This window comes from Cygnus olor, chromosome Z, assembly GCF_009769625.2.
Source record: "Cygnus olor isolate bCygOlo1 chromosome Z, bCygOlo1.pri.v2, whole genome shotgun sequence".
Lineage (NCBI taxonomy): Eukaryota > Metazoa > Chordata > Aves > Anseriformes > Anatidae > Cygnus > Cygnus olor.
In genome coordinates, this window is record NC_049198.1 from 58887785 (window position 1) to 58908248 (window position 20464).

Below are 20464 nucleotides of genomic sequence, written 5' to 3' on the forward strand. Positions count from 1 at the left end.
ACCAAGCTATGGAGGACCCTGTGCAAGACGCCTTACCTTTCACATAGCCTCTTGTGTATCTACATGGCTTCAGATTGGGCATTTTTTCCAAAGGTTGGGATACTATACAAGAGTGTTTAATGAGAGTTTGCAAAGGGAAAAACACAACTAGGCCAGTAAAATATTTACTTTATGAGCATCAACCATGTGTGTGATAGAAGAATCATAGAATCATGGAATGGTTTGGGTTGGAAGGGACCTTCAAGACCATCCAGTTCCAAATCCTCTGCCATGGGCAGGGTCACCTTCTGCAAGACTTGGTTGCTCAAAGCCCCATATTGCCCAGTCTTATACACGTCTAGGGATGGGACACCCACAACTTCTCTGGGCAACCTGTTCCAGTGCCTCACCACCCTCTGGGCTAAATAACCCCAACTCCCTCAGCTTGTCTTCATAGGAGAGGTGCTCCAGCCCTCTGATCATCCTCATGGCCCTCCTCTGGACTTCCTCCAACAGACCCATGCCCTTCTTGTGCTGGGCACCCCAGAGCTGAATCAGCTACTCCAGGTGGGTCTCACATGAGCAGAGTAGAGCGGGAGAACTGAAAAGACCACATGTGATCTGGGATGTGGCATTGTGTTACATGACAGAACTAGAATTCAACATTAGGACATTTTCAACATTCTGTCATCTGTACTCAGGATGTGATTATGGCATTTGAGTACTCAGGTTTATCTTTCACCAAAATCATATGCTTAGTGGTTTGGTTTACAAGCTTGGTTACAAGTTTACAAGTTTGGTTTGGTTTTACAGTTTGCTTACAAAAAGCTGCCCGGCATTGCCTGAAGAGAGATGCTTACTAGAATTGCGGTGCCCCCTTGTGATGCTACAAATGAGAACTAATACTATGGAGCTCTTCTGAGTTAAGCCTCCTCCGTTTCTCTATATATAACAAAACTGGAAACTTTGGCAATGCAGTCTTATCTGGTGTGTGATCTGGGGAAAAAAGAAAATAAAAAGTTATTTTTTAGCTGTTAAAATAGCAATTGAAGTATTACTTTGCTCTTCAAGCTTAGTCCAAAAAACACCTCTAATAGAAATATGCAGCCAAGATGTTCTGCACTAATAACATGAATTTAATGTTAGCTGTCCCTTTCTTCTTTTTCAGCAGGGCTGAAGGGCTAACTCTTGTATTATGATATACAGTGGCTGCCTTTTGAGTTTCACTGAAAATAAACTTAGCTTTCTGCCCTAGGGCAGAATTCCCCTTTCATGCTTTATGTTTTAAATCTGTATATATTTATATCAAGTGTGAAGGATGACATCCTGAATATTCTGACATAGCAAGAATCTCAGTGCACTCCCTCTGCTGTGCTTGCATGACTCTTGTCTCAGTCTAAAGCCAAACAACTCTGGGAATTCTCCTGCTGGACAGTGAGGTTGTGACGGATATGGATGGCAGACTTCACCAAGTCTCAAGAATCTCCCTTGTTCTTGAGAAAAGACCCTGTACAGAGAGCACGTGGGCAAGCAGGACTGTGATGTGGGCAGGGACCACCCCATGGGTTTGCAGGACCTTACATGCTTGGTGGACAAATACACAACTTTGTAAACCACCTGACAGCAAAGTGACTTTTGTACTCTGAAGAAGCTCTCCTTTGGCCTCTTCCAAATTATCTGCTAGCAGATGATACAACTGGATCAATTACACCACTGTATCTGCTCTCCTTACTATGAACACGTTCATTGGTGTTACAGGTACTGCTCTTTCTGATAACATGCAGATACTTTTTTTATTAACTATTTTACTGCTTTTTGCCATCCCATTTGTCCATTCTTCTTTTGCACAGCATTTGAGCTGCAGATGAGCAAATTTGTTCACACACTCTTTCTCCTTATCATGAAGGTGATTTTGAAAATGCCCAAGTCAGATTCACTCTCTGGAATTGTATTACTTTTCCTGATGTGCTGCAGGTTTCATGCCACTCTAACACAAACTTCCTTCACCATATTTAATATTTCTATTATATAATCCATGTTACTGCTTAAATAACCTGTCATATGATGGTCAATTGTGTTACCCAAAAGGCGATAAATTCCAAAAATATGTCAGTTACACATCCTAGCTAATATAATTGAATCAAGTTGGTTTTGCTTATATATTTAAAAGGCTGTTTCTCAGACTTCATAAATCACATTGTAGGCCATATTCTGACATGCCAAACACAATAAATACAACTCCACACCAAATTGGAGAAGTTTATGTAAATTACAATATTTATTGCTAGTTTGCATGATGGCTTTCATCACCCCAGTAAGTGAGTAGTCACAAAGGCTGTGAAGTAAGACAAACCAATGGACAAAATGACCAAAAGAGAGAGAACACCAGTAGGTCTAGTAGGTGTAAATTAAGTGATATTCTAGTTCATTCCTAAAGCTGTGTCTCCAGCCCAGTTCTGGCAGACATACCTTTAAAATAGTTTGGCCTTCCTCTTTCTTTCCTGGGTGTTTGAAACAGCCACGCATGCTTGAAGAACATTTTGAACAGTAGCATTGTAACAGAGTCCTGAAGGACAACTCTGGTGCTTCTGAGCATCCCAGCCCTGTACGTCCAAGAGCATATGGCTGCGTTTATCACACTGCTGCAATACTGATGCCAGTTTTCACTGGTACTGGGGCATGATCTCACTGAGAAAAACAGAAACCCAGATGTAACCCAGCTGTTCAAATGCATGGTGCACTGATTGCACTAAGACTCGTCCCTGCTTTCTCTGTCTGCAAGACCAGTCTTTTAAGGACCTTTTTTCTACTACACTTGTGGGTAGGAAATTGCAGGATGAGGAGAACAGTGAAGGGAAAAGATCAGTTTTCATCCCTCTATCATATCATCCTTCTCACCGCATCTTCTTATGAAGTGTGTCACTGAGTTCAGACCATAGACACATCTTTTATATGAGAAGTTTGAGTGATGGAAAGAAATAATTAAATTGAGTTTTATTAGTTTTTTGTATGACATTGTATCGTGCATACAGAATAAAATGATAAACTCTATGTGGATACTTCAAAAGGCAGATTTATAATCAAAAAGCTTTTCTCCATTTCACCTCTTCTCCATATAAAAGGAGAAAGATAATGGCAGAATTGATGGAATTAACCCTCTAAATACTCTCAGATAGATAGAACTGAATTCAAGCTCAAATAATTTAACTCAAACGTTTTAATATAAATTTAAGATCTCAGTGAAAAAAAAAAAAGAGAGAAAAAAGTTAAATTCAGCAATGATCAGGGAATGTAGAATGACTTAACACCATAAAAATTGATGTCTTTTTCCTAGAAAAAGTATTAGACTTGACTATTTGATAGAACCAAATTGTTCATCAAGCTATTTTTTTTAACACACTTCTATTAATAATCAGTAAACTTTAGACTGTTGCAAGGTTTGTTTACATATATACTCAATCTTCTCATTATATTCTGTTAACACCTTTGATTACTCTCTTCAATTTTCTTTGTAGTTCCTTCCTTTTAAAATAATGACCTAAGCTTGGTCCAGTTATATTTTTCTCTCGTCTCTTCCTTTTACCCTCCATCCCTTCTTCACTCTCTACGTAAATGTAATTGCTGAATACTTTTAACTTTGACTTTCTTTTCTATTGCATGATGTGTTTCATCAGATTCTTGGTCCCTTTGTTGATCTGGTTTTGCTTCTACTGATTAACCTCTTTATTGTGACAGGTAGTAATAGGTCTTGCAGTTCAATGAAGTCTGGTATCTGTTTTTTATAAGCTACACTTTCTTGAAGTTGGTCTCTTCCATTCAGATTTTATTGATATGTATTGCCTTTCAGCTGAATCACTGATGCATCACTTTTACAAATTAATTTCAGCAAAAGGCTCTACTTTAAACGAAAAAAATAGCTCTACTTTACCTTCATTTTGCTCACAATACGTGCAGATTGATAAGAATAGTTTTTGTTAGTCTCTTTCTTTTTTGTGCTTGAAATGATTATGACAATCCATGTATTTTCTTTGTCTGTACTTTGTCATCTTGACCACAGGTTTTTTTGTTTCTTTCTTCGTTTCATTATTAAGTACACCAACCGTTGTCTAAAAATACTGCCTATGGCTGACTACCTCTTGGTTCAATTTTAATTTCAGATTTCTTATAATTTCATCTGAAACATAGATTTAAACTGATAGTACCTTCTTTTATGGTAGCATATATAGGAATTACTTTTTCTAAAGAACTTGTCTTTTTAAGAGATGATGAAATGATTACGTGTTGTGAACAAAATTTCCTGAAGCCTTCTTGTTTCTGCATGTGGAAATTAGAATTGCTAAGGTACATGAAAAAGAGTAAGAGAATTCATTGGTCCCAAAAGTGTGGGTGTTTTATAAATCAGTGGCAGAGTAGCATCTTTTATTTGTTTCTGCTGCCTGGTCCCATTAAGTGGTGGCAATTTGTCTTCCGAGCATGAGTCACAGCAGTCCTTTGGATTCTATTTTACATGAGGAAGATAGAGTCCCCTCACTTTTGCAGGACTGTGAAAAAAAAAAAAAAAAAAAAAAAAGGTCTGACTGGCTTCACCAAATATGCCCTATTCTATGAAAAACAGAAGGCAACACACAAATTGGCTCTAGTAAAAGTGCTTATTGATGTCATAATAGCTCATTTAGTGTCTCTTGATTTCAGCTGTAGTAATGATAAAAAACAGTAATTTACAGAATAAAGAGGTGTGTGTTATGGCTCATTTGTAGGCTTTCTAATGTAATTTGATATTTCTTTCCTGTACAGAGTTGTAATAATGCCTTTAGACTTGTTTACAGTCAGCACCTTATTCTCCATCACTGGCCAGAATTGTTCTAAGTCAGCCAGTGTCTATTTGACTACAATATTCTCTTCAAGACAAGAGATACAAATAATTTTTGAAATGGTTGTATATAAGATACTACTTACGGTGTGGTCAGTGCTTGCACTTAGAATTAGATGAAATTGCAGGCACCAGAGGACACATAATTACAACTGTATATATATGGATAAATGACTCAAGCAATGATGATGGTGCAATTATAATACTGGCTGGCTTCCTGCTACTCTCTAATTGTGAACTGATGTAACATTAAAGCTTGCCTGGTTCTTAACTCCACTGTGGAAGCCTTTTCATTTAAAACATTCTCATTTAAACTGTCCTACTGCCTTTTGTTGTTATTGCTCAAGAAATAACAGGAATAGCTTTGCAGGGATTATTGCCATGGGTTTGTCCTAGTTGGGATCAAGCTGTATGCCATTAACCCATTCAGGAAGGGGGGCAAGCGTTTTTAAGGGAAAGCAAATCACTGCCTGTGAAGCTCTAAGTTTGTTAAATACAGTCAATACTCAGACTCCTTGCAATTCCAGCATCACTAGCAAACTTTTTCTGCTATGGCCTCATCTCTGTAATGGAATCATAGAATGGTTTGGGTTGGAGGGGACCTGCAAGACCATACAGTTCCAACCCTCTTGCCATGGGCAGGGACAGCTCCCACTAGATCAGATTGCTCAACGCCCCATCCAGCCTGGCCTTGAACACTTTCAGGGATGGAGCATCCACAGCTTCTCTGGGCAACCTGTTCCAGTGCCTCACCACCCTCTGAGTAAATAACTTCTTTCTTATATATAATTGAAATCTTCCCTCTTTTAGTTTAAAGTCATTACCCCTTGTTTCAATGCACTTCCTGATGAAGCGTTCCTCCCCAGCTTTTGTAAAATCCCCCTTGAAGTACGCAAAGTTTTCTATAAGGTCTCTCCAGAGCTTTCTCTTTTCTAGGCTAAATAATCTCAGTTCTCTCTGTCTTCATAGGGAAGGTGCTCCATTCCTCTGACCTGGACCATCATGGTCCTCCTCTGGACTTTCTCCTAGAGGTTCATGTCCTTCTTGTGCTGAGGGCCCCAGAACTGAACTCAGAGCTCCAGGTGGGGTCTCTCAAAACAGATTAGAGGAGGAGAATCACCTCCCTCAACCTGCTGGTCACACTTCTTTTGATGCAGCTCAGGATACAGTTGGCTTTCTGGGCTGCAAGTGCACATTGCTGGCTCATGTTGAGCTTCTCATCAAACAACAACCCCCTTCTTCTCAGAGGTGCTCACAATCTGTTCTCTGCCCACTCTGTATTTGTGCTTAGGATTGCCCTGACATAGGGGCAGGACCTTGCACTTGGCCACATTGAACTTCCAGATTTTTGCACAGGCCCACCTCTCAGCCTGTCCACGTCCCTCAGGATAGGATCCCTTCCCTCTAGTGTGTTGACTGCACCACAAAGCTTGTTGTGGTGAGGGTGCACAGAATTTCATTGTCCATGTCACCGACAAAGATGTTAAACAGTGCCAGCCCAGTACTTACTCCTCAGGAACACTACTCGTCACTGAGCTCCAGATGAACGTTGAGCCATTGACCGCAAATCGTTGAGTGCAACCATCCAGTCAATTCCTTACCCATCAAGTGGTTCATCCATCAAATCCATGTCTTTCCAATTTATAGACAAGGATATGGGAGACAGTGTCAGATGCTTTGCACAAGTCCAGGTAGATGATGTCAATTGCTCTTCCCCTATTCACCAATGCTGTAACCTATTGTGGAAGGCCACCAGATTTGTCAGGCACGACCTGTCCTTAGTGAAGCCATGACGGCTGTCACTAATCTCTTTCTTATTTTCCATGTGCCTTTGCATAGTTTCAAGGAGGATCTGTTTCATGATCTTGCTGGGCACAGAGGTGAGACTGACTGACCTGTAGATCCATGGGCCTTCCTTTTTTCCCTTTTTAAAAATTAGGGTTTTATGTTTCCCCTCTTACAGTCAGTAACTTCAGTTACTTCACCAGACATCCACCACTTCTCAAATATGGTGGACAGTGGCTTAGTAACTTAATCCACCAGTTTCCTCAGGACCCATAGGTGTATCTCATCAGGTCCCATGGACTTGTGCACCTTCAGGTTCCTTAGCTGGTCTCAAACTTGTTCTTCTCCTACTGTGGGTGCTTTTTCATTCTTCCAGTCTGTGCCCTTGCCTTCTGGGGCCTGGGCTATGTGGCTGAAACTCTTGCTGGTAAAGACTGAGAAAAAAAATATATATATATATATATTATGTAGACATGTCCTGGATGCTAGAGAAAACAGAGATCTGCCTCTGTTAATTTAAATAGGAACAGGATCAAGCCCTGGCTGATTTCCTCAATTATCTACAAAATTAGCTTTCAAATTTGTTTGAAAGCTAGAGTTCTTAACAGCTCTGTGCAGGTGACAAGGTGAAGTATATACCTACAGACTCTGTAGCTGTAGACTGTAATGTTTACAGGAAGTTTCTGACAGACCCAAGAGCTAACAGTGTTTCTCCTGTGCCTTGATTCAAGATCTTTCCTTAAACTATAAAAACAGTTAGGTAATGAGTGTTTTGTATATTTTATTGATTTTTAGATCAAATGTGTTTAGTTTAGCAGGACTGCATTCCTCCTTTTGTTGTTTTCCACACAAGTAATACAGTTTCTGCAGAGCAAGTGTGTCCACATTCTTTTACAGTGATATCCTATTGGTTTCAGTGGCTTCATATGAATGTGAAGTAACAAGTTATAAGGGGAAGGTCCCAACAAGAGTAAAATCCAGTGTATGGTCCTTCCAAATTACACTGCAGGCTGCGGACGTGTGGTGAATATCTGTAGGACTTTATGCCAGTGCTGATATAGACTCTGATGAAGATGTGCATAATGAAAACATAAAAAGCAGCAGAGGACGTTTCACACTTCCATAGCAGAGCAACAGCGTAGATGTCTAGAGGCTACACTGAAAACTGCCTGGAAAACTAAAGAATATTGTTAGAAGCTTCCGACTACTCAGAATGAACAGAAACGCTACCAAGGCCGGGTGGGATTTGGCAAACATTACTCCAAGTTATTAAACACCAGTATGCATTCTTAATGACCATATGGAAGCTGCCAGATTTCATCTGCCTGCTGCTTAGACAAGAGCGCTAATCACAGGAGAAAGGTTGCAGCCTTTCCCCGGGCTACCTTTTGGTTTGTGGGGCAGTGTGCCGCTATAGATGGTTTTGTTCTTTAGCTGAGCACCAGCATCCCTAGCTGCCCTACAGGAGAGCAGGGGAGATGCCTTTGGGAAATGCTTCTCCTTACAGCAGGAGTAGGTTTTCTTTCAAATTCATTCATGTGTGCTTGGAAAGGTAAGGTTAAACCAGGTGGCATTTTTGGAGACTTGCAGCTTGATGTCCATCAGTATGTACTAGGTGTGCTAGGTGTCCATCAGTATGTAATAGGTGTGTGTCTGGCTGCGTACAAGTGTAAATAACTGAATTGGCGTTATTTCATTAACTGTGTATGTGCAGGCTTAGATGTGGTTCTACACAGGTAGGTATGAGAATATGAATTCTCTATAGCATCAGTATAGTATTTTTGCTTGCTCTAGAAAGTCATCATTGATGTGAAGTTCTGTCTTGAATTTTCTGAATGTTTGTGCCAGCAAATTTAGTGTTCTGCCAACCCAATTTTTCTTTGACTTTAAAATGGCATTTCTGTATCCATTCTTTCCCACTCCCTTCTGCCTTCCTCCCAGTTTTTCTCTCAAACACTCTTTTGGCCTACCAGGCTATTTCATTTGCATATCAAAGACAGGATTTAATTAGTTCCTTACCATTACCATTCTTGTTTTTCTGTCCTCTCAGTGAAGGCTTGATATTTTTTCATCTAGGCATTTCTTAAAGATCATTCTGTAAGCTAGGTATAAATAATTGTTTAATTTCCATAATAAAAAAATAAGACATTCCTGCAAGTTTCCTTCCCTTTATGGAAAAAAAGGGCAATGAGTCAGTGTTAAGCTGCCAGCTGAAACTGAAAAATCCTTGTAAAGAAGCTTCACTAGTCTCAGGTAGCAAACTGGCACACCTACCCTTTGTCTTATGTAAACTATCACAGGGAGAATGCAAAAAATAGATATGCAGATGATACCCCAGCTTTATTAACAGGCCTAAACTACAGGAGTCTTCTTTCAGTACTCTTTCTTACTGCCTAAGAGCTGGTTTCAGTTTTAAAGCAGAATACCCTTAAAAATAAATTTTCATCTCTAGTATGAATAAGTATGTCTTATTTCATTTCCTGCTGTTACAGAAGATAAGGCTTTCTACTTGCTAGATTATCATTAATTAAGAGTAAGGTTTGTATTCTCAATCTCTCTGGGCTCTAGACTTCTGAAAAACGAGTAAGATAACTGCATGTTACATGAGGTGTAATTGGCTTGCCAGTGCATGTTACTCACATGTAACTTCAGCTGGCGAGCCATGTGCATTGCACAATAATTTTACAGTTGTCTTGAATTGCTCCCCTGAAATATGGGCCCATGCTTCATTACATCCATTTACTGTAAATTGTAAATTCACAGTGTCTTCATCTTCAGCACCTGCATGCTTCTTCCATTGAGTGTTTAAATGTAAATAATGAAAACAATATCCTATCAATACTGGTATATAGTAGTGTTAGGCAAGGAGTTCTGATCTACATGCTGTGGTCAGGGTGCCAGTCCTGAGCATCTCTTTGATCTCCCATGTTTCCAGGAGACAGGCAGTTGGTAGATGCCTTTCTTGCATTGGCTGGGAATTGACAGGAAGACAGGAGCTTCAACATTTCTTTGATTGTGATGATTGGAGGAAATTTTTGTTTTTATTTTTTTTATAAAAAAGGCTGCATTTAACAGATGTCTTTTTTTTTTTTTTTTTTTTAATTCTTAACTTTATCTGTTTGATAAAGAAAGAATAGAGCAAATACTGGGCTATAGACCATACCATAAAATTAGGTATTTGTTGGATGGAGAAAGGTATATTGAACTGTAACTGAATTGCCATGTATTTCTCTGATTGTAAACACATATGTTGGAAAATCTGAGTATTTCAAATCCTGGTGAAACCTTAAAACTGTCTGCCTCCTGCCTGGCCCATGTCCAAGCTGAGATGCACAAGGTGGTTTTGCAGCTGTTGGATTGTGTTGACTCCAGCATGAGCAGGGTGTCCCATTCCCTGGGGATGCATGCATTACCAGCATTGCAACTAAACCCTGAGAGCTTCCAGCAGCTCATCTGGTGTGCAGCATGTCCACAGGCCCCATGCCGTTTGTTTGCTTGTTTTTTTTCCCTACAGTGCTTTGTGGAATATATTCTAAAAGCTATGGCAATTTGGAAGCAGAGGGTCAAACTAGCACAGCCCCTCTGCTGTAGTTGCAAGGACCTACCAGTAGTAGGATGCTCCCGCTGCCAAGCCTCAAGAACCTGAAGGTCATTAGCAGGAGCAATGTGATCCCAAAAGTGGCAGTGGGGAAGCACAGGCTTTCTGGTTTCATTACCTCGTTACCAACTTTGAAATTTTTTTGCTGGCTGCCATGCCTTACTAAAGATTGTAAGCTTAATAAAATTATTATGCTGTGAATGTCTTTAATACATTAAATCCTGAAAGACAAGGGCAGTGTTTTTAACATGCTTATTGTGGTATGGTGGGAGGAGCAGGTTAGCACCCAAAACACTAGCAGGGAAGCAGGATGGTGGGATGGGAGTGAAGTCAGTGTTCTCAGAAATGCTTTCAAATGCTGAAGAGAGGAAATTGCTGGCTAAACCTAAATACTTTTCATATACATTAATAAATACTGAATTCAAAAGAAGAAGGAAACCAAGACACTACGGGGTAGCAAAGACCCAGGCAAAAGGGTCACTGGGCTCAGTTCTCTCAGTGTAACCTACCAGACAGGGATAATCCAGAGAGCCTCAGGTAGCAAGGAGGAATCGTGCTTTCAAGTGTAATGTGGCATTTGATTGCATACTTTAAAACTTTTTGTCTAAGAGAAAAGGGTGGGAAGAGTAGGGAGAAAGGAGGATGCTGTTCTTGGTATAAGCAGAATCCGGTTCTGGACCTTGAGGCAGGAGGTCTTCCCAGTAACTGTTGACTTCAGACATTTTAGGCTTGTCCTTCTCCAGGTTCTTGGGGTTCTTTGAGCGTTGTATTCTAATATATATCTAATTGTTGTATTCTAATATATCTATAAGTTTGTGTGCTTGCAGATCACTTGATGAAATACATGACTAGGCAGCACAGGTTCACTTTGTAGACAATCTCTATGTTTTCTTGGGCTTCAAAAACTGAATATGGTGAAAAATCAAAACTTCGGGTCAAAGACTTCACCTTTTAGGTCAAATTCTTTGAGGGAGAATTATTCTGGTTCACAAATAATGTGTGTAGTTACATATGAAGGTAAGAAGACTGTTGGGTTTCTTGCCAAACCATTATGGACCATTAATAAATGTTAGTGATATGTCCTTCTTTTATTAACCTCTTACATGTCCCTGTGCAAATCTGGTTCTCCTGCTGACTTTCTTGAACTGAACTGTGCATTCATGTTGTGCTTTATTCTGTAATGGCAGTTTCTATTATTGCAGAACATGCAATGAAAATCCTGAGTCAGCACTCAGACCCACTGCCACTGCCCATGTTCTTCCAAAAGTGAAGCGTGCAGTAACACGCCAGGGCTTTAGCAGGGCAGCCCAGAAAATGGCATTAACCCTTACTGTGGGGAGATAACAATATTAAAGAAGAAAGTTGGGGTTTTGATTGTTTTTATGAAAGTGATTTGATGTAAAAGCAAAGGCAGGGGGCAGAGGAGATTTTTCAGGATGTTCAGAACACATAATAGTTGAACTCATCAAAAGCTACATGTGGTCAGCATGTTTACAAACACACTATTGCATGTCATTTGTACAAAATAAATATAGTATACCTGCAGTTTACATTAAGAAGAAAAAAATAGTTTAAGTTTTAATGAAACTTCTTTTTTTGACAACAGTGTCCTGATTTCCTGCTGATTAGGTAAGAAAGACAATTGTTCAGGCTGTGATACTGAGTGGATAATTTAGATTTGGTAGATTTTGACACCAGCCCTTTCTTCTATACAGTTCAGATCTGTGTTGATAGGGCATGATGCTTTTGTTTAATAAATAAACAAAGGAGGTACAGAGATAAAGGTAAATCTGAAGAAGCAGTTCTTAAAGGATGCCTAGTTTTATATGGGAGCAATTCAGATTCCATGAGTTTTAGAAAATTCCAAACCCTTTCAGCTGAATATGTATGTATTATTTCTTCTTGCTGAGTTGATATCTCAACTTCAGCTTCTCATGTAGCTGGGAATCAAAGTAACCTGAATTGCAAAAGGGCTGTTTTCTATGCTTTAGAGGGCACTCCAGACTCCCAGGAGTATTTAAATTTGATTGTTGTCTAGCTCATTTTTCAAAAGAAGCTTTTGACTGCACAGTTTATTTACCTTGATGCATAATCCTGAATGCAATTTCTTTCATTGCTTTTTCTGTAGGATTGTGGAAAAGGGTTATTACAGTGAACGAGATGCTGCTGATGCTGTTAAACAAATCTTGGAGGCAGTTGCTGTGAGTATTATCTAGCCTTATATGCTTAATATCTAATTTTTCACCTGTAATGGCTCAATAAATACTTAGGTATGAAAGAAACAGAAAAGTTCACTGGAGATAGTGCACACAACTTCCTTCCTATAATTATTTTTGTATTGATCTTTTTTTAAGGTTGTGGCACTTTAAAGGGTAAGAAGTGGCATAGGATGGCAGTCAGCAATACATTTAATGCTCTGTCATCTATTACAGTGGAGTGCATACTCTGTCCAGTCTCAAAACCCTATGGTGTTCAGCACTGATCATTTTAGCCCTAAAAGTAATTTGCAATCACTGGCACTCGTGTAGCTTCTCATTCATTTTTTTTTCAGAGTAATTCACAGTAATTTGCTTGGAACCTTAAAGAGAGTGCATTACTTTTCTCTCAAGTTAAAAGGATAATAGATTGACTAATCATTTTAGATGGTGTAAAAAGTTATAGGAATTTGAATGAGAGATTCCTGCAGAAGATTGTCATGAAAATAGTTATGCTTCATTTCCAGTTGTTGCCTGAAGGTGACCCATCACAGTTTCTGATGCTATGCAGAAGCGATAAACACAAACAAGACTCATCACAAGAAAGTGTGGACTATAAGGAAGGTAGACAGTATAGTTTAAAACATGTCGAACCAAAAATTAATTCTCACTGCTCTTCAAATTGCACATACACAGAATGACAGTAGTACTGAGAGAGGGCAGAATAACGTATGGGCCTAGTAGATTGTCTAGTTTGTGATATAGCTTCTTCCCCTGTATTTTGTATGGTTTTCAAAAATTTGAATTTTTGCACAACTATGTCATATTCTGCCACCTAGAGGAAGGTAGAAAGATTTTTGAGCAAAGAAGGTGATGGCTTCTAATAGCTGCATAGAGTATTTCTGTACACTATCTCTTTTTCTTTGTCACTTGTAACTCTCCCATCTGATTTCACACTGTATGTTCACCAAACCAGCAATCAGATGCTGGGAAATAACTAAGTAATTAATTTCTTGACTTTCTAGTCTAAACACTAGCACTGATCACTTCCAGTGCAGATGACAGGGGTCATGTTGGACAAGAAGAAACAGTCCAGTTGGGACATTCAGAGGATTTCAGAGAAACAGAAACATGGAGGCTATTTTAACTTGTGATAATAAGATATTAGTAAGGATGTGCCTGACAGTCCGAATTCAGGGTCAGCAGCAGGTATTTTGGGTTGTGGCATTGTGTGGTTGCCTGCAGCAGATGTTTGGGGTGAAGCAGTCAGGTAGCAGGAAGACTGCAAAGATCTTGGAGCAGACAGAAGCACTCAGCAGTGTGCAAATAATGCAGATGGGATGTGACTGACTTTGGCTGTATTCCTAGAGTATGGGACTCTTCAAACAAACAAACAAAAAAGAAACAGCTGTCAATCACATGCAAAAGAGAGGTGGATGGCAGTGTAGAGGCAGGAACTTGACAGATTGTTGGAGGAGATGCAGTGTCTCGGAGGTGCCAGGTGTTCCCCAGGATAGGACTGGGATGATGGCTGACCTCTGTGGAAGGTACCTAGTAGTGAGAAGTTAATATGTAGTCTAAATTATATATTTAAGTTTAGTGCACAACATAATCTATTTGTATTCTTAAAATTAGTTCAGATTATTATTTTTGGCTGATATTTTCTTTCAGTGGGAGTGCCCCAGTTAGGTTGGTTTTCCATTATTTATCCATTTTTTTCTGCAAAAATATGATTATGATTTTCTGAAAGATGGTTCAGAAGATGTTTCAGCTCTTTATTTTAAAAGGCAGGAAGCAGATGAAGGTCTACAGCTTGTATGAACTGTATTAGCTTGGTTGAAATTAGTGGAACAGAGATGTACAAAAGCCAAAAAGCTGGACTTTACGTGAGCATGCAGTAGCTCAAGTTTAGATTTTATAGGTCGTGGTACTAGATCCCTGGTTAGAAGGGTTGTATTGATTTTTGCTTTTACACCCGGCACTCAACATCCGTGCCAAAGCTGTGAAAGCTGTGGAAGTGGCTGTTCCCAAACTGGGATCTTTGCAGCCCAATGGAGATACTGTGCTAGACTGGACTGAAACCTTGACAGAATGGTGTTTGTGAGCAGAACTGGAGGAGCACTAGGATTTGTCTGGAAAATGCTGCTGCAGAAGAATAATCTTTCCCAAATAAAAGAATATATATCAGTGGGTCATTCTCCAAAACAGGTAATTACACAATCTCCTCAACAGACCATGCCAACTAATACCCTGCTGACACCAGTTAAGCATTTTGGCCTCCACAATTTTTAGAAATTGCTCCTGGCAAGAGAAGCATTTAGACATCACTTTGCTAAACTGTCTCAAAGTAGTGTGCTTGTTTTATACATCCCTTGTTAAGGGCTGCTGTAATACTGTAGTAATAGATCTGTCCTCACAGTGTATCATTGACACAAGGAGGTATTATCTCTTCATTTAACAAAGGTATTTCAGAGACACTTTGAAAGTATGTAATCAAGAGCAGTGGGATTTTAAAAGCACTTAAATGTTTTTGTTTAGTTCCTTTTGAAATTATTAAACCCAATGGAGTTACACTGTTTTTTAAAAAAAATAAAATTAAAATTAAAATTAAATTAAATTAAATTAAACCCCAAAGCTTCTAAGCTTATCTGTTTCTTGCAGCACCTGAATATCTGAAAGTCTGTCTCTAACTGGCATACCAAGAATTATGCAGGCAGTCAGACCAGCACACAGAAAATGAATCTTAATCTTCCAGGTCACAGACCAGCATAAAGGTATCAGTTATCTATTCTCCCAAGAACAGAGGAAACAACAAAAACTATATTGTCAATTTTGCCCAAATACTAAAGAGTTCATTTTGTCTTTTCCACAATTTTTCTGTATGCTGGTGGTTACATATCTGATTCAGTTTTCAAGGCCCATGACTGTATTTGCTCCTAGTGGAAAGATTTTTTTTCCTCTCTGCCACACCTTCGCCTTTTCAGTTATACTTCCCTTGTTCTTCCAGCCAGAAGACAGCCTCTTTCATAAGATGAAAGGCCTTTATGAAACTAGGGCAAGCCAGTGTTCATCCCCTTAACTATTCTGCTGTGCTGTTTGGGGAGGTTTTGCTGCTATCCAGCATTTCAGAACAGTGTGAATTGCATTCCTGAGAGAAGATGCATATGGGGAATTTCTCTCTCTTTGCACACCACTGTCCTTTCTCTCCTTTTCAGAGGATGAGCTGAATAAAGAATGGTTTTCCTGCATGCTTTTTCTGGTGGCAGCTTTTCTGTTTTATGTCATAAGTGAATTTCTGCACACAGATGTCCTGAGGCCAGGTCTTCAACTGCCTGAATTGCAGAATGAGTTACTGATGTTAGGGAATTCACAGCATCTTTGAAATATTGGTCAGAATAAGATATTTAAGCATTTTCATTGTAAAATATATTGTACTTCTTAGCTGATGAAACTTAACAAAATTATACTTTTTTTTTTGAATGTGTACTTTCATACTTTATATTTGTCACTAAAAATAAACCATATTCCTTCTTGCCTACTTTGTATTAGTGTCAAAGTGATAGGTTTCTACTTGAGGGTTAAATTACTTCTTTCATTATTTTCAAATTTGAAATAATTTTTAACAATTTTCTTTTTGTAATTAGGGTAGTTACAAGCATACCTTTTATATGTAATTTTGAACTCAACCAGCAGTATCTAAGTTAATTTCCCTTCACAGTTTATAATAGGTTGTTTTCCTCTGACTGGCTATTATCTTGTCTAGATAGGAACATTTTCCTGAAGCTATCTTTGGTACCCCCTCCATGTATGTTTCTATTTTTTATTTCAGTTTTCTGCCACTTCAAGCTTGTTGTATGCCGACACTTCTATTCCATTCCTTCTCAGGTAAATTCACAGGGCGTGTGCTGAATTCTCCTCTGTGACTGCAACAGCTGAGGGCACTCATACATTTGCAGCTTTGAGGGGAAAAATCTAGATCAAAGGTTACTATTCATTTCAGTGAACTTTCAGCTGTCCTATCATGTATGATAGTAGTTAAGAACCAAAAATGAACATGCAGCTTGCAATTTCATTTTACAAACACTGAGTAACTGGTGTGTCTCACAACTAGAGCTTAGAGCAAACTAGGAAATCAGATCTTTAAAGTGTTAAGACCCAGGAGACTGGATTAAAATATCTCGGGGTTTTAGCATCAATAAGCAAGTGAACGTTAGAAGAAGAGTGAGAAAAAATTTAATATTTTCTGTGCAATCATTGAGTTAGTCCAAATTTGAAATGCAGATGACTGATGGATTTTGGTTTGAGCCACCAGCTACAAAGAAAACTTAACCAAGGTATAAATGTCACAAAATTTGAAATTTTGAACAAGGTATTATGTTATTATATATGCTATTATGTTATATTATCAACATACACCTAGGTAGTAAGTTTATTGAGACAAGTAGGGAAGAAATCTGGGACTCAATTTTGTAGGAAGCAAAGTCTCATCAAGTTAAATTCCACGAAAGAAAGACAATGTCAGGGATGGCTATATATTGCATCACAGGATAAAGACCTGTGTAGAATAGTAACAAAATTTGTGAATTCTGTGTATATGAGGAGGAATCTTATGCATGATTGTAGACATTGAAGAATATCTACTTCTTCTCTTTATATAATAATAATATGTATATCTTATATATATATATATATATCTTCTAATTATATATATATATCTTCTAATTATATATATATATATGTATCTTCTATCATATCTGTTTTCCACCTCTTTTGCAAAAGGTTTCCTTTATAATAGAAGAGATTTATACTTGCAAATCTCTTCCCATTCCCTGATGAACCTCACTGGTATTAGGGAATGGTTTTCTGAATCTGGTCCTGGCATATGTGTTGTTCGAGTTATGGTTGGCAAACAGCGGTTCTGATCTCATTCTCTGGGCTTTTTTGCTGAGGAAGAAAGAATTCTTAGTCATGTCCACAAAGGGGAAATATAACATTTTTTAAATTTTCATCATGCTTATTCAAAAGTGGTATTTCAGTAACTTGAAGTTTTAGTCCAGATCCAGCATGCTCTTTGAGCGTGCCGCGGTGATTAAAAGGCCCAAATCTTGATACTGTAAAACAAAAGAAACTTGGTTTTTCTGGCAGCACTTCTGTGCTAAGGATTATGATGTTGTATCGTGTTCCCTAATGGCATCATCCACTTTTGCCATTCTCCGTCTAATCCACCAACAGGATCTAGAAGAAAAGCACAGAAATTGTTGGTTTTCAGATTTAACACTTGCACTCTAGCATTCTTCATTTTGGGGGGTTTGATTGGCAACATTTTGGAAGAACAGGGAGGTGAACACTGAATTCAGATGAGAGACAGTAGCTATTGTCTATTTGGGGAAATATATAATAAAAAGCACTTGCATTTGTGCTCTTTTTTAGGAAAAAAAAAAAAGGTATTCAGCATGCAAAAGAAAATTTATATCACTTTTATGGTAACCAACAAAGGGAAAAATACAACATAGAAAGTCTAGACAATGAGTCTCTTTTATTTGTTGTCCAAATTCTTCACCCATCTCATGTCACTGAGGTGATATGAGTTATGTTCATCCTCAAGCCTGCCTGGGAGTTACGGCTTGCTTGCAGAACCTTCATCAAGATGTGGTGTTCACACCCACGTCCCTGAGCCATAAGTAGTTCAGAACAGTTGGTGCCAGTGGCTGGTGACAGTGTTTAAGAGCTGTCGTCCTCACTCTGATTCCTGTAGCAAAGCACAGCTTAGAATGCATGGTGCCCCTTTTTAAGGGATGAAACACAGTCTCAAAGTCCTAAGTATACTTTTTTTCTTACAGGAGTATTAGCTGTAATATCCTGGAAAACTGACTGTATGAATATAATATTTTGCATACAAAGTTTATTGCTATGTATCTGTTGCCAGGTTTTGTTTTACACTCTGTCATGTAACGTGTTGTGTGTCAAACGAGCTGCAAATGGTGGATACACAGGATGTAATTATGGAGTGTTTTATTGTCAGATGAGGTCTGGTTAGAGCTGTAATATGCACCCTGTTGTACAAACAACACCCACTTGTTTGTAATATCATCTTCATCTTTACCAGCTACTGGGCTCCAGATTCAGCAACTGTGACTGGAAAATTCATACGAATGTACTTTTACTCAGCAGCAGCCTTTGCTCCCCAATATCCAGTCCCCAAATCTTGTTCAGAGTACTCCCTAGCTCTCTAGACTAGCTTCTTTGATCTCCTAAAACTTTGGCCCTTGAAGGGGGAGACTATGTGCAGAACTGTACACATTCTTGGGCTTCTTCATTGCAGCTGTTAGTATTAACTACTGGTATTTTGCATAATCCTCCCATTCTTGGGAAAAAAACTCTGTGATGAAAATCTTTGGCTGAACTTCCTTGGACCACATGAAAAAGAGAAGAGCCTCTTCCAAGTGGAACCATCCTCCTTTGGTGTCCTGCCACTGTGAAGAGTAAGGCAAAACACCCTTGCTGCCCTTTGCAAGTGGGTGTGGTATTTCCTCTTGGCTTGTTGAGGAGGGTGAAGAGTAAGGCGTACTCTGGAAGACCAGCTATATACTCAGCCTGGTTTGCAAGGATGGCTTGTAGTTGTAGTGCGGACTCTGCAACATGCTCTTTCTCCAAAAAGCAACAGTAATTCCATCACACTGTTGGCTCTTCTCCTGGCCTATTCAAGATCAACACTAGAGAAAAAGGTTTTCTGAAATAACATTTGAAGTTTAGGACTTACGCTTGCTTTACAGTGTTCAGCAGTGATCCAGTGCAGAATGTAGTGGCCTTAAGTCCTGGGAACTCACAAGTGCTAGTGTAATCACCTCTGTGCATTCAGATTTGAGCTGTTTTCCATATTTTGGGAAGGATGTAATTTGTGAAGAAAGAGGAGCAGATGGATCCAGCAATCTGTAACAGGTCTTGTCATGCTTATTCAAAAATGTCTTCTGAGGAGTAATCCATTAGCACTTTACTGATTTGTATGGGAATCTGCATGGGAATATGTGAGGAGCTTTCTGTGTAACTTTCTGTATTGGGTCCTTTTTGTGAGCTTATTATAATGCTAATGCAACTACATAGGATCCAGTGTGTTTAATGGAGCCCTAAATTTAAAAATTCCCATACAGTATAGGCAGTCTTTTGGCAGTTCTATTTCAGGGGTTTTAGGGTCAAATGAGTTTATTAAACATAACTTTAGCAAACTGACATAGAAAATTCAAATTATTCTATATTTAAGTCCTGCAGTATTTCTCAAAAACTTTGGTAAAATGCATTTTTTAAAATGTAACTTTTTTGTTACCATTAAGAAATCTCCATTTTTAGAAAATCTTAATGAATGGTAAGATGCTGACATGACAGGACATGTATAAAGTTTGTTGCTGTTGGCTAGATGTAATTCATTTTACTCAACTGTGAAAGTGACACTGACTGGAGAATTACAAAAACAAATTCTTGAGTAATCCCATGCCACTCAACAGGCCAATAGCAATTGACAATAGTGGATCCATCCCTATAAAGAAATACATCATGATTTCTACCATTAGTTAAAAAATCTGTTCATTTTACAAATATGGTACCAAGTTATCAAATATGGTTACAAGGCACCCAATATTTTCTAAGTCCCCTCCTTTTGTTGACCTTTTTTACTGGTAATTTGCACTTTATTTAAAGAGAAAAAAAATACCATTCTTAATAATTACTCATTGATGCTGAAACACAGGAGAATATTGAATTTTTAATTGTGAGAAGTAGTTTAGGTGCTAAATATTTTACAGCAATTTAGCTGAATACCTGAAGAGCTACCACCTGTGCATTAAGGGCAGCAATATTCATATTTCATTACTTCCTGTGGCAAATCTCTTCAGTTGTGATCAGTTATGATCTGCAGTGTACTTAATGAAACATTTTTTTTAAATATCAATTTTGTTTACAAATTAATAATGTAAAAAAAAACGTATTAAGGACATCTGCATGGCTTGTGGTCATAGACTTTGCACAAATTGAACATATGAAACT

At 38.6% G+C, this 20464-nt stretch overlaps 1 protein-coding gene across 3 annotated transcripts in view; it reads left to right on the top strand.

Annotated features, from left to right (window-relative positions):
- Positions 1 to 20464, top strand: part of CAMK4 (calcium/calmodulin dependent protein kinase IV) — a 161176-nt gene that overhangs the window by 90068 nt on the left and 50644 nt on the right. For all 3 annotated transcript variants that reach the window (XM_040541153.1, XM_040541154.1, XM_040541155.1), the window contains one exon: positions 12361 to 12433. In XM_040541153.1, the coding sequence (XP_040397087.1) occupies positions 12361 to 12433 (73 nt within the window). The remainder of the gene's footprint in view (positions 1 to 12360; positions 12434 to 20464) is intronic.